General features: G+C 31.2%; 2 protein-coding genes across 3 annotated transcripts; both read right to left on the bottom strand.

Annotated features, from left to right (window-relative positions):
* Positions 1 to 2,909: 2,909 nt before the first annotated feature.
* On the bottom strand, positions 2,910 to 5,155 carry LOC108475381 (uncharacterized). Its single transcript, XM_017777342.2, has one exon. It carries the CDS (start codon positions 5,081 to 5,083, stop codon positions 3,044 to 3,046), a length of 2,040 nt encoding a protein of 679 aa, XP_017632831.1. The 5' UTR covers positions 5,084 to 5,155; the 3' UTR covers positions 2,910 to 3,043.
* Positions 5,156 to 7,569: 2,414 nt separating this feature from the next.
* LOC108474650 (uncharacterized) lies at positions 7,570 to 11,903 on the bottom strand. Of its 2 annotated transcripts, none has more exons than XM_017776644.2 (11): positions 11,341 to 11,903; positions 10,462 to 10,556; positions 9,850 to 9,907; positions 9,333 to 9,527; positions 9,165 to 9,241; positions 8,968 to 9,050; positions 8,691 to 8,742; positions 8,537 to 8,605; positions 8,328 to 8,414; positions 8,161 to 8,222; positions 7,570 to 7,931 (listed from the first exon to the last, which is right to left on the bottom strand). In XM_017776644.2, exons 1-11 carry the CDS (start codon positions 11,456 to 11,458, stop codon positions 7,703 to 7,705), a joined length of 1,125 nt encoding a protein of 374 aa, XP_017632133.1. In that variant the 5' UTR covers positions 11,459 to 11,903; the 3' UTR covers positions 7,570 to 7,702. The 2 variants fall into 2 exon arrangements, with proteins under 2 accessions (XP_017632133.1, XP_052882023.1); XM_053026063.1 differs by having other exon boundaries at positions 9,333 to 9,356; positions 11,341 to 11,805.
* Between the last annotated feature and the right edge of the window lie 3,198 nt (positions 11,904 to 15,101).

The following is a 15,101-nucleotide window of genomic DNA, read 5'->3' as shown; positions in this document are numbered from 1 at the left end:
CTATTAATTCTGGAAGATGAATCAGATATTAATTTTGATTGCGGTAAAGTTTGGAATATTAAGGTCCCCCTTAGAGTTCGTAGCTTTTTGTGGATGTTGGCTATCGACAGAATCCCGACTAAGGATTTTTTGGCTAAAAGAGGAGTGAACCTTCAGCACCTTTCGATTGTTTGCCCTTGGTGCGAAAGAGCCGGAATGCGCATCTCATCTATTTTTCAAATGCAGATTTATTGAAAGATTTTGGGCAAATATTTTTAGTTGGTGGGATACTGAATGGAAGAGGGTCGATGGTGTTGTGGACTTCTTTGCTTTGTGTTACAATGCGAAAATAGAAGTTAGTAAGAAAAGTTTATGGCTGATTTCTTGTGCTGCAGCTTGTTGGACAATATGAATAGCAAGAAATGGACTGGTTTTTGAAGGTAGGAGAGTAAAAATGGAAAATTTAGTTTTTCAAACTAAGATGAGAGCATTGTTGTGGATTAGATCAGCTCATAATGAACTTATGATACAGGAGAAGTTTTGGTGGTTTGCTCCACAAAGATGTCGAGTGGTGTCCCACAAACTCAACTCAACTGTTTCCTTTTGGAGACCCCCTCCATATGGATGGTTAAAATTCAATGTTTTTGGTGTAGCTAAAGAGGATAAAGCCGGCTGTGGAAGAATTTTGAGATATTTGGAGGGGATGGCAAGAGGGATATTCTCTGGTGCTGTAGGTACAAATGTTGCTGAGGAAGCTGAGATTGAAGCGGTGAAAATTGCTCTTGAAGTGTTTGAATCGACAAGCTAGAAGTGTTCTAATTCACTGGTAATTGAAGTAGGCTCTGCGGTGGTGTTTTCTTGGTGTATCAACAAGGGGCTAGACCTTGGTCGCTTTAGGCAATTTTTTCAGAAATTGAATCAACTAAGCACAAGGCTGGATCCATTGTCTTCTCTTTGGCAGATAGGAATGGAAACGACCTGGCGTTCTCATTGGCTTTGGCTGGGGTAAATCGAACTCAATTGTTTAAAGCTTGGTGGTGATTTTTGCTTTGTTTAGTACTTTAATGCTGCTGGAACTATGCTTTAATTTTTGCTGTATTTTTATTTGGATACTACTCTGCTTTGTTACTATTAACAGAGCAGTGTGAATGTTGCGGAAAAAAAAAATTCCTAACAAGATGGAAGCAGCAATGACTTGTGGAAACCCAAAATTTTTACTAGATCCAAGAGGTGTGATGTATATGTCATTATGAAGTAATCGATTAATCTACTAATAGGCCATTTAATGGAAGTTCCTTCTATCACTTTAATGTGAAATACCAAATTGGCTCGTTCTGTTGTAAGTACCCCCATATTCCACTAAGTGAACTTCGCCAGTGGATTTGAGTCAATAATTAAAAAATTTTCTTTTATTGATCTTGATTTTAGTATAAAATTAGGTTAGGAATTGAGATCCTAGAACCGAAAAGACCCAAATTCATACTGGTGTCATAAATTTTTTTAGCTTAAATACCATATGACTGAGTATCATTTGATTAGGCGTGAAAAAACCCTTCTATATCTTCTTAATTTAGTATAGTTGCTCAATGTTAATTGTTTTTCCTTTTAAGTAAAAAGAAAACTATCAAAAAATTATTTTGATCCAAATTAAAGAATTTTTTTTTCTTTTTACATTGTTGGATATATTTCATTCACTTCTATTTTCTTTGGTTTATTTTTTTAATTTTGTTCATTTTTTTCACTTGAATAATTTTAATTTTGACACTTTTACTTGTTTCAAAGTTTAATTTAATAACAATATTTAATGTTGTTTGAACCGGACCAGTCAATCTGAAAAGAGATTTTGAATCGTTAGACTGGAAACCAGTATGAATCAGTTGAACCAACTAAAAATGATTAAACCAACGGTTGAACCAATTGAACTAGCTAAAAACCAATTAAATCGGTATTTTTGAAAATTTTTTAAATTTTTTTGACGTTTTAATAATTTTTTAATTGAACCAGTTGAACCGACTAGACCAATGAACCAATTATTTGATCTATTCGACCACCTATCTAATTTAAAAAACATTAATATTTTATCCTTCTAATACAATATTTTAACTTTTAAGTACAAAATATAACAGATAAAAATTATTGACAAAAAGAAACAGAGAAACCTAGAAAAAAAATGATTGATGAACCCATTTAGATATCAAATAAGAAATTTATCCACCAGTACTACTCCAAATAAATCTTGACAATTAAAAATAATAATCAAACTTCAAAAATTCATGTAAAATAAAATAGAGTTGTTTTATAGTAAAGAAAAATAATTAAATAATCATTGATCCACTATTAATTATTATGTGATAATAAAAGGTAACATTAGTTTATTTATATACCATTTATTAATAAAAATTTAAACTTGCAAAACATATGGAAACTTTTTAATACCACGAAAATTAATAGAAAGAAAATAAAATATGCAAAGAATATTAAAATTTGAGGCTATTTTTTATTTAATTAGTAAAAAGCATAATTAGGAGATTGTAAAAATATAAATTTTATAAATTAAAAATAAAACTTAAAATCACATTTAATGCACTTGGAATTGGAAACAGGTTTGGGGTTGCAAAATGTGTGCCTTCAATAATAATTCATCAATGTCCTCAGTTACTTTCATGGCAAGAAAGCTCTGCTCATATGATTGTAAATAGCATAGTTTTGCCCTAATTGTCTAAACAATCATTGCCTTTTTTCACTAGATTTCCTAAACATGCAACATTCAGAAAAGTAGGTATTTACCCTAAATCTTGTGTTTCCAGCCATTGCTCCAAGTCAGAAATACTTATATATGACAAATAGTTTTAAAACATGAACATACTTATGCAAACACATACTCGTATTTGCCCAAATCCGAGTGACATAGATTCAAAGTGAAAGAGGAATGAGAAGAGCTAAAGTGAAATCACTGGAATTATAGAATAAAAACCAACAATAAGCAATCCAATCCAAACCACACAAGTTTCAACCCAATCAATTGGTTAAATTACATTATTTCAACTTACAATTGAAAAACCAATTAAAAGTCTTTATCTTCCAAGAATCCATATTCAGAGCCATATGGGTTCATACATTTCCAGTGAACGAGATAGTTGCAATCTGGTTCTGCACATTCAAGAGCCAGCTTCTCACAGGGCTCTCCACATTTGGTGCATGCAGGGTAGTGCTTTATCTTCTTTATAAATGTGAGAGGGTGCGGATGATACCCTTTTTTGTAGATGCTCCCGCTTTTGATAAATGGATGTTCACCGAGAGCACATTTCACATGGGCAGATGTGTCGCAAGTTGTGCAATGATAAAACCAGCGCTTTGGATCTCTTTTTCGCTCACAAATGTCACAGTAATGATGTTTTGAATAATCATTAATGTCGTGATAAGTGAGTGCAAGAAGATGCTCATCACATTTGTGCCTTGCTCTAGTTGGTAGTAGCAGACAATAAGAATCTACAGAATAATTGCAATCCTTGCAGCTAAATGCCCTATTTATAGCCCCACCACAAGCACTACACCGCCCGTTAAAATCAAAATAATAAAGAAGGGGATGTTCATGTCCTGGACATGTTAGAGCATCAGGAATAAGACTTGCACATCGAAGGCACATGTGCCCTCCACATTCGTTACATTTGTAGGCAAAGCCACTAGAAAGGAAATCACATATTTCACATCTGAAAATGTTGTCTGAAGTCAGGACAAGGGTTGCTAATTGGCATAAATGATGCCAAATAGGCTTCATCTTTGGTAATTCGGCGCAAGCTTTATGAAGAAAGAATTCACACTCAGAGCAATAGTAGAATGAATCTGAGATCAGCAACATGCATCCATCACAACATTTATCACCATACTCCCTGATGTTGTCGCTTAAGGTTAAGTAGTGATTATGCTTGAAATGTTCTATTATTGTGCCTTCTCCTGCATCATTCCTCTCAAGAACATTAGTGTTGGAGTTCAAAGATATATCAAGAGGCTTCTCATCTTCATTTTCTGATGAAACAACATAAAAAAAATCTGGATCTCTAGTTGCACAATTCACATGTAATATGACATTGCAATCTGCACAGTAGTAACTTCCGTACTCTGTTTTGACCTCATTATGACATATCATGCAATCCAGTCTTTCAAAATGTTCTTTGTGAAGGAAGTATGTGTGAGAAACACGATGGTGATGCCACCTGCTTTTGATAATGCGTGGCAATGAAATGCATTTTTTATGGACCATAATGTTGCATGTACAACATGCATAGGCAGCATGATTTCCTTCAGTGCCACAAGCATCACAAATGGAAGGAGGTTGTCTCAAGATCAAAGAGAATGGATGTTGGTGACTTTTATCTTCACTAATAGGCGATGGTGATACACATTCAATGTGAATAGAGAACTTACAAGGAGAACAAGAGTAAACAAATCCTATACCACTTTGATCAGTTTTTTGGCATATTTTGCAAGGGAGTGGTACACAATTAAATTGCAGGACAAGAGGATGTTTGCGATGACACACGTGATTCAGTTTGAGAGGCAGCATAGCACATTTCTTATGTAAATTAAATCCGCAATTAGGAGAAAAATGTGTATAATTTGCTAAGGATTCCCAACACCAAAAGCATTTAGCAACATCATCAAGTTCTTCATCACCACTTTTAGTGGAAATTGAAGGATCTTGAAGGGAAACATGCTCAAGCTCTTTCAAATTATTCTCGGCAATATTAAATGTAAATAAAGCACATTTAATATGAAAGTCCAATTCGCAAGAGCAATGATAAAGAGACTTGTTACCATCTTGACGGCAGAAAGTGCAAACGTACTCTCCATCTAAATAAGGTGCATTTTGTATAAGAAGAAGAGGATGATGAGGATGAAAAGGATGATTAAGCTCCAAAGGTGCCTCGGCACATACCTTGTGAAGATAAAACCCACAGTGCTCCGCACAGCAAAAACATGGAGCAGACACCTTCTCCCCACACCTCGAGCAGTCAGCTATTCCACTGCCATAGTTGATCAGCTGCTCTTGATTCAACATAAGAAGCAGGGGATGTTGGTGCCCATAATTGTTACACTCCTCCATTTCTCCTTCCTCTTTGGCTTTTTTTCGTTAACGTAGGAAGAAGAAAAAAAATGAAACTCAATAACCAAAGTAAAGCAGAAATATGGAAGAGAGAGACTCCAAAGTATATTTCTTTCAATGACTCTCTTTGCATTGATACTTTGCTTGACTGAGTGAGTTTTTATTTTTATTTTTAATTTTAACTTTCTAATTTTTTTTATTTTCTTAATTATACATTACAAAGTTGATGCCTTTTAATCATGATATGAAATAAAATAAATTATTAGTAAAATAATTTAAAGAAGCTTTTAGTGTGCTTTGATATTTTGCTTGAGTGATAGGGTGTCTTATATTATTTTCATTTAAATTGGTAAAAACTAAAGGAAGATTATACATATATTTATGTTTTTTTTGTTCTTTGCTTCGTGGATTAGATAATAAATATCAATTTGTAACGTTTTTTTGTTATTATTTGTGTGCTCAGAAAAATATAAGAAAATTCATCAAAATTCACTTGTGCATGTCACAAATATGAATCTGTCTCGAATTAGATAGTTGGATGAATTGAATTAATAAGTAGAAGTTGGTTTAATTTTTCCACCGCGTGTACGTTCCCAAAATGATGGTGTATTTTCAAAATCAAACACTGTTGTCTAGCATCTTGTACTAGCCATCCCTTAGAAGGTATTGTTAAAAGATCATCAATTCCTAATTAAATGGATGTAGCCGTGGCTTGCTAGAAACCCAAAGTTTTTATTTGATCTGGGAGGTGAGATGTATATGCCATTCCAAAGTAATTTATTAATCTACTAATAAACCATGTAATGGCAGTTCCATCTATCACTTTATTGTGAAATACCATATTGGCCCGTTCTGTCATAAGCATCCTTTTATTCCGTTAAGTAGACTTTGCCAATAATAGTTTTGAGTCAATGATTGGAAAACTTTTTTTTTTAAATCTTGATTTTGATAAAAAGTCAAATCATGAATTGAGATGCTAGTTAAATAGAAGAGACCCAAATTCATACCCGTGTCCCAGAATTTTTTAGCTTAGATACCGTATGATTGAGTATTATATGAGTAGGCTGGAAAAAACCCTTGTATAGATAGCTACTTGATATAATATAGTTGCTTAATGTTGATTGTTTTTCCTTTTTGATGTACAAAAAAAAAAAATTGCCTGAATTAAAGAATTGTATTTCTTATATATATATTGTTAGATATGTTTCATTCACTTCTATTTTCTTTGGTTTATTTTTAAAAAAATTGTTGATTTTTTTTTTCACTTGAATAAATTTAATTCTATCACTTTTATGCATTTCAAAGTTTATTTTATTAACCATATTCAGCGTTGTTTGAATTAGATTGGTTAGATCAGAAATCGATTAAATGACCAGTTCGAAAAGTAGCTTTGAACTGTTAGATCAAGAATTAGTATGAACCAATTGAACAAACTAAAACATCGGTTGAGCCGACAGTTAGACCAGTTGAATAAGCTAAAAATCGATTGAACCGAGATTTTTGAATTTTTTAAAATTTTTAAATTCTTAACTTTTTTTTAATTAAACTAATTGAACTGATCGGATTAGTGAAGTGATGATATAAACGATCCCAATTGGATTTAAAAAACATTGACAATATTTTCTACCATCTAGTACAATCTTTTAACCCTTTAAGTATAAAAATATTAAAAAATTGATCCAATCTATAAATAGAATATGAACCCATGATAACTAGATGTCAAACCATTGAATATAATTGAATTAATTACAGATAATAAAATTCTTTTTTATAAAAAGTGTCATATAGATAATCATAAAATTTTAATTTATTTTAAAAAATAATATGTATACTAAATTTATATAACTATATTCAAATAACAAAGTTTATTATATGGAAACTTTTTAATATGACGAAAATCAAAGAGAAAGAAAATAAAATATGCAAAAAAAAAATTTGGCTAATCTTAATTTAGTTAGTAAAAAGCATAAGGAGATTGTAATAATATATTATTTTATAATTTAAAAATAAACACATAAAATCACGTGACAATAAAATTTGATAAATATAAAATGTTATAAACTTAAATAATGCATGACATGAGAAAAAATCATGGATACAACACGAATACACAGAATAACTCCGATGAAGGTCTATTGGCTTTACTCCCCAAAACCTCCTCTATATATTTATAGTGGCCATTGAAGATGAGTAGGAGAGGAAATGATGCCTACCTTTCTAGCTCACATTCCTTACCATTGTTAACCAAATTTGCCTATTGCTGCGCTAGATACAAGTTGCTTTGAAATATGCAGCAATTGCTGAACTTGTTAAACAACTGTTTTGAATCTTAAAACGAACCGAAGGGAAGGGAAGGTTTGGGGTTGCAGAATGTGTGCGTTCAATAATAATTCATCAATGTCCGAGTAACATAGGTTCAAAGTGAAAGAGGGATGAGAAGAGCTGCAGTGAAAGCACTGGAATTAAATGACAATTGCAACACCACATTTATAATTTTCTTTATTTTAAATGCCATTTAGCAACATAATTAACCAAAATTGATGTTTCTTTTATCATCTTCATAATCCTTTTTACAAGTCCTATAGTAGATAGTTTCTTTTATCTAAAGTAACAAATACATCATGATTTCTTGCCTTGCATATCTTTTCCAATGCTCGTGTTCTCGATAGTTTCTCTTCCACCGGAGCTAGTCATACAATCATGCCTGCTAGTATCCCCCATTTTCGAGCTTCCAACGGTATTTCCTCGATTGAGGTTGTCAAAACCAGCTTCCTCATCAAAATGCTTACTTCTTTCAGTACCTTGATCGGCAACATCAGCTAGGCTTTGATCGTCATCCTTGTCACCTCTAGTGCAAGAGTGATAAAAAATATACAGAAAATATAAATATGCATCAATTTTCTCATGATTCATAGATGAATTTTTAGACACATACAAAGAAACAGACATGGAGAGATCGATGATTTAGATGTATGTAAGCAAAAACATATCCTAATTCCCCTCCGAAAGCTTTATGGAGCTAAACTAGCGTTGGCAAAAAGTTGGAAAAGAAAGAGTTGGGACTGTAAATTGCTTACCCGGAATAAATGATAAGTCCAACAGCTACTGCAACAAAGGCCAAAAAGTACATCCAATCAACCTGTACAGGATTAACTTGTATCAGAAAACCGATCATTGACCGATCAAACTTAGATTTAAACTTGATATCATTTTTAAAAATAAAAATATTGTTGAAAATTCCAACCTTTTCATGATAAGCAAAAATTCGGATTACAACAGCCCACATGTCTGAGGTAAGCAACGAGAGGTTGAGCATTGTGGAACCACTCATCTGCAAAGGAAAGAAACCAAAATTAGATTGAAGATGTTCACAGGATTTTAATGCAATCCAACTTTTAAAGCTCCAAAATCAACGTTTAAAGATGTTCATAGGATTTTAATGCAAGTTCGTACCTTAAGTAAGACTGGGACAAACGAGTAGAATAGAAACATAGCCAATGAAAATCCAAAAAATGGAAATGCCTGAAAAGCAAAAAGAATGGTTTACATACATTAATAAAACAAACTCTCGAGCTTATATCAATACCATATCTCTGAAGAAACTTACAGCACTGGCTGTCCAATGAATAGATTTGAGTTCATTGCGTTCAACTATGCTTCTATTGACACCATTAAGGGTAACAGATTGAAAATAAAAATTAAAGCAACAAAACATGTAACTGCTATCTTTGGGATTGCACAGGATAGTTTATCATTCTGCAGATGAGTATGCATTTTATTGAGAAATAAATCAATTTGAAAACAGTAAATAGACAACTTCATAAAACTATAAATGGTCAGGAGTCAATGAATTAAATGCGATCAAAATCGGAAACCAAGGATACATTTGTATTGCACTGATAATGGCACCGAAGAGACCCAAAAATGACATGAGTTCAACTCTATCGGCATTCTTAACTAAAAATTCCTGCAAAAAAAAATTCATCAGATGAGGTTGGTGGTGTTCATCAGGTGTTGCATTTACAATAAAAATCACGTGAACAAATATTTCAGGTTTAATTTGCAAATCCAGATAAATTACCTCGCTGACATTGCTAATGGCATAGAGTGTTGCGCCAGCAATTACAAGTAAATCTCCTTTACGAGGGTTGCTGCCTCCTAAAACCCACAATAGCAGTTATCGTATCATAATACGCACCATGTATCCCATTTTAATGCCTTCAAATAAAATAGAATGCCAAAGCTTTACCTGATCGATCCCCTGCATGAACATCTGAAAACACAACCATGACAAGACCGGCAACACATACAATCACACCAGCTATCTTTCTGTATCGATACTTTGTTTTCAAGAATATATAGGTAAGAAGCATGACAGAAGGGATAGACCAGCAATCTAGCAGCATGACACTCGTTATAGATGTGTACTGATATGCCTTCACCACTGCACATGAAGTGACAGCCAATTAACTAGAGTAAAGATCAACTGATTTTAAGACAACTATTTTTCTGAAATGTGCACGAAAACACCTAAACAGAAAATTTTCCTTGAAGAAAAAGGCAACACAAAGGCTATAGGGCAATAGACACCATTCCAAAGAGGCAGATGCCCTATAAGCTTCTTTACTGATATAATAAACGAAGGAAAGCTACTTCAAAACTAAAGTTAACTCCAGCTTAATCTAATATATATATATATATATAAAATATGGGGAGCAAATTACATCAAATTAGCCAAGTTCATAGGAAGAACATGATGCACTTACCAAGATAATTGGCTTCTACATCTACCAATCCGAGAATTACATAATAATACCATTTTGCCTGCAAAAGTTCCAAGCAAAGCAACCAAATTTAAGGCATCAAATTTGAAGGAGAGGGAAAAGAGATCCATGATATGGAGTATCAATAAAAACAAGACCTTCCTCAAGCCCATTCAAACATTTTTTCTTTTTCTTTTTCTGCTCCAAGAAACAGAGAAGGGCAGCAAAATAATGAAATTATAAGCCTATAACAGTTATATTCATCTATATAGGACATAAGAAACTGAAACCAGATTATTCATCTAGCAGCCACTTGCGGAGATATACAGCTCGATCCATCAGATATCTCGAAACCCTTTAACTTCTACCTTATTAGCTGCCCCCTTTGCATTTCTGAGTAGCAGTTTGTTTAAATGTACTGATTTACAGGAGTTTCATATTGCATGCTATTTATGTCTACAAAGCATTGCTTTGGTGCACAACTGCCCCGGACATGTATCACATATAATCCCTAGTACTAAAACAATTAACCCTACAATAAGGCGAGCAATCAAATGAATATCAAAACCACACAAAATGGATATGAGAAGAAGCGATGTCAAAGCAAAGAAATACCTTAAGCGCTTGCCTTCTATAAAGCATGACACTTCCATAGACAACAGACAACAGTACATAATTTAGAAAAGACTGGGACGTCGGCGCATTGATTCCTGACATACACAATAAAACAGGGGAATAAATGAACTATGGTGAGAGATCACTTAATTTAATAGAAAATTATCTTCATATAAATAACCAAATAATGCTACATAATTCAAAAGCCATGTGAATATTCACTTCATTTTTTGATTTATAATTTGAGCTTTGATAATCTACTACAACATAGAACAAGCAGTGGCCCAAGTGCAAATAGACAAAAGACCACTCCTTCCTTGCCAAGAAAGAACCGGTCATTTTTGTCCAAGTATTTATGTATGATACTTGTTTCCTATGCCTATTGAGATATATGACTTGCTCCAAACACATAGGAAACTTAAAAAGCATAGAATAAATCCATCTTAGACAAACTTTTATCCGACACTCACACCCAAGTCCCATTATATAGGCTGTCAAAGCACATAATCTAAACAAGGACAAAAATCAGAACCAATACTGCATCGGAACAAGAGATATAGTTGATTATACCACATAATCAGTCATCTTTGACCTAATATCTTGAACCAGAGGCAACAATATAAAAAATAATCTACAAGGCTTATATATATCAGAGAAAAATTTGCTCCATTCTTTGCAATCTACTAGCACAAGAAACACATCTACAAGTTCTAAACACAGAAATCAATCAAATTAAGTACAGAATTAAAGCTAGAAATAAAATGAAACTAATTGAATTATACTTATTTTTCAATATTTACCAAATTTTCATAAGTGTAGATTTCCATATCACCACCATTGACAAAACATAAAAGAAAAAGCCAAAATTAAAAAATAAACCTCTTTTAGCTAGTTCAGAGGAAGAGAAGCCAGTAGAAGTAATAAGAAGAGACAAAAATTGACCCAACCCAAGTCCAACCAACGTCTTCTTCGTCCAAAACTGCTTAAAATTCACCATTTTTTTCCTCTCAAACAATCCTCAATACCAAAAAAAAAAAAAAAGTGATCGCCGAAATATTGGAAAAAGAAAAGGTTGCTGCTAAAAACCCAGTGAAGAAACACTAAAATACTAAAAAACCCAGTTGCAGAAACTCCATTAAAGCCTTCCAAAAAGCACCCAAAGAGTCCAAATTATCAGATACCCACCAATGGTTTTTGTCAGTTTAGGTAGTGAAATGACTCAAAGTGATAGGCTTTGAAAGTGAAAGGCAGAATTTATTTTTCCCATATTTATAGAAAAAAAAATAGCAGTAAATTAGTGGCTCTATTGAGTTCCCAAATTCTTCAAGAAAACTATCTCCTCCCGCCGTTAAAATTATTACTATTTAAAAGCAAAAAGATTAAAAAATAAGTTGAAAATTTTGACCAACAGCCATAGCCATTGAATTTGGCCATTTTCTTTTGTTTTTCTATTAATCAATAATCAAATGGAATTAATAATTGTGGAGAGTTAATTATAATAAAAAATTTAGTATGTGGGTCCAAAATATATTATTATATAGTAATTTTTTATACCCATTTTAAAAATCATGAAATTTAAAATATTACAAAATTATTACATCACTGGATTGAATCTTTGATGCCTTAATTTAAGGATAAAAAATTAAAATACTATTATTTGACTTCAATTTAATAATATTTGTTTTAATAGCACTTGTGTTGGATGATGTGTTTAATATATTTAATTTAAGTATTTTAAAATAAATAATATTTTATAAATAAAAAGTTGAAACTAATATAAAAATTTAGAATTATGTTAGAAAATAAATTCTATTATTAAATTAAAATAAAGATAATAATGATTCATAATAAGTACAAAAAAATATTTGCATTAAATTAATAAAAACTAATAACAGTGATTAAAGTTAATTATTAAAATATTATATATTAAATCTTTTTACTTTTTAAAATCTCTTATTTGTTTACATATAATAATAATAATAAAGTACTTATTTAGCATAAATTAAACAATTTATAAAAAATTAATTAAACGATCCTACATATTTATTTCATTGTGGATCAAATATTTCTTTTTGAGTCGATTGAGTCTTACTTCGACTAGCATTGGTATTATTGTCAGTGAAGGAGGACGTGAATTTGAGTGCATTAAAGCGTATTATACTCCTATTTAAGGGTTGAAGAGGGGCTATAGATAGTTCTAGGCATTATATCTAAAATGTAGATATTATAAGAACCTATAATGAGATTAATATTCAAAATAATATTTCTTTTTAAGATATTGTTGCTACTAATAGATGTTATTTATAAATCTAAAATTAAATTTTAATTGATATATAATTCTAACACTAATTAAGTAATAATTAAAAGATAATTTAAAGGCCTAAAGAGGTAATTATACTGAATCGAGGGGACCAAGGCTCTTAACAATCCCCTTTGTGCCACCCTTAAAGGTTGACTCTTTCAAATGAAGTTTTCGAAATGTCATCCCCTTTGAGTTGATGGACCCCTCAATAGGTCAGCATTGTCTCTAGTCAAAGTTTTGTCTCTTAACTTTGCGAAAAACTCACATACCTGAAGCGATAAGTTCAATTGAGTAAAAAGCGCTAGTCGAAGGCTTAAAGAGACGGACCATGCATGACGCACAACCACTATAAGTGTTAATGAGTCAAGCTAATGCCCATTTTCGTGCCAACTCAACCCACCAAAAAAACTCATTTTTAGTATTCAAAAGATAATAAAATATTTAAATTATATTTTATAATTAAATTTAAAATATAAAAAAATTATTATTTAAATTAAATTTAGGCCAAATCAAACTGACCCAAAGTACAAAAGTTAGACCAAGCTTATCGAGTCAGGTAAAATACCCAACCCTTGAACAAGTCTAAAAGTTACTAAAAATATGAACATTTGTCCCCGATAGAATTTGCCCTAAATCAATATTATTATTGGAACTAATTATTCGTTTTCCCTCCGTTTAAAGTGGGCATATTAAAATAGGGAATAAAAAGTAAAACTTACTAAAAGTTCCACAACTAAAGCGACAGAATACCTCTTCTTTCGGCTGAGTTGGATGTTGATTGTACTGTTCAGCTTCACATCACATTCTTTTTTCTTTTTCTTTTTTTTTTATATATATATATATTTTTGAAAGAAAGTTAGAATTATTTAATAGTTATATCAAATCTCATAGTATCACATGATCACACTGTAATTGAATCCAAGTTCAGGGATCAAAATAAAAAAAAATGTCAAGTTTCGAGACTAGTGTAGAAAAAAAAATCAGAGAACATGTGGGTAAAAGTTATCAAGTTAGGGACTAAATATTGCTCTATCCCTTTATAATATTATCAATAATTCAAATAGTTAATAATATTAATTATTTCAGTTAAAAAATAAAGTAATTTTTTGCTTAAAACATCCTAAATTATAACCCGTCATGCTAACATGGATTATTTTGTAATAGAATCAGTCATTCTAATAGTTAAGTATTTGAATTAACTAATGATATTACAAAATAAGATATTCAAATTATGATAAATTACAATACAAGAACTAAATTTTGAATTTGAGCATAATAGACGACCTAATATCTAAAATTGACCAAAATTTATGTAATAAACAAGAGTCAATTGTACTTTTCCTCCTTCAAATGGTAAAGGCTTATGCTGGCCATGGAATGTGGGTGCCCTTTTGAACTTTCTGGGGACTTTTTTTGTTCTTTTCTTTTCTTTTTTACTTAATTAAATAATAATTTCCATAGATTTCTATGCTAATTTTGACTCTCTGGAAAGGCAAAAGATGTCCAAATGAAATGACTTTCTCACTTGTTAGTGGAATTTTCCTATTTTGAAGCTTTCATTAAATTTCCTTTACACCTCATGTTTAGTTGGTGTTAGTGGATTGTATATTTGTTTTTTATTATTATAGAATTTTAAATTTATTTATTATTTATGTTAAATTGAGTATTATTATTCAAATTAATTAAATAGCCGTTAAATATTCGAATGTCATAAATATTCGAATTTAGTAAGTATAAAAATTAGAGTTTAAAATCGTATATGTTATCCAAAAAAAATAAAATAGATTATAATAACGGTTATCTGAATCTATATTTATTATTTACTAATGTAAAATGAAGTTAAATAATGAATATCTAAAGGTTAATATATGTATCCGCTCTGAATCTGTTACAAATAATAATTAAAATATCCAAATTTGCAATATTAAAATCTATGATAAAAACAAAAAGTTGAATATGATCAAAACAAAATAGGAACGGCAAAATCCGAGTTGCTTCATAGATTTTCATAGATTTTGTATTATTCATTATGGATGGTGAATTGCTTATTTATTCTTTTTTCAATTTTTTTTGGTGAATTATAAGAGGAGTGCAAAGCCCTATCAGCAACGTGAATAACGCGACTCGAACGCAAACCACATCTAGGACGGTGAATACATTGACTATCAAACCAATATACGAGTTTTTTTTAAATTTTTAAACTTACCATTTTACCCTTTTATGATATTCTATACATTTATTTTATAGTTTTAGTATATAAATAAAATCAAATATATGTAAATATATCATAATATACTTATTTCATAATATAAAATTAAAATTTGATTAGTAAAATAAA

Source organism: Gossypium arboreum, chromosome 3 (genome assembly GCF_025698485.1).
Source record: "Gossypium arboreum isolate Shixiya-1 chromosome 3, ASM2569848v2, whole genome shotgun sequence".
NCBI classification, from domain to species: domain Eukaryota; kingdom Viridiplantae; phylum Streptophyta; class Magnoliopsida; order Malvales; family Malvaceae; genus Gossypium; species Gossypium arboreum.
Note: the sequence above shows the minus strand (reverse complement) of the source record. Positions and strands in the feature narration are given on the sequence as shown.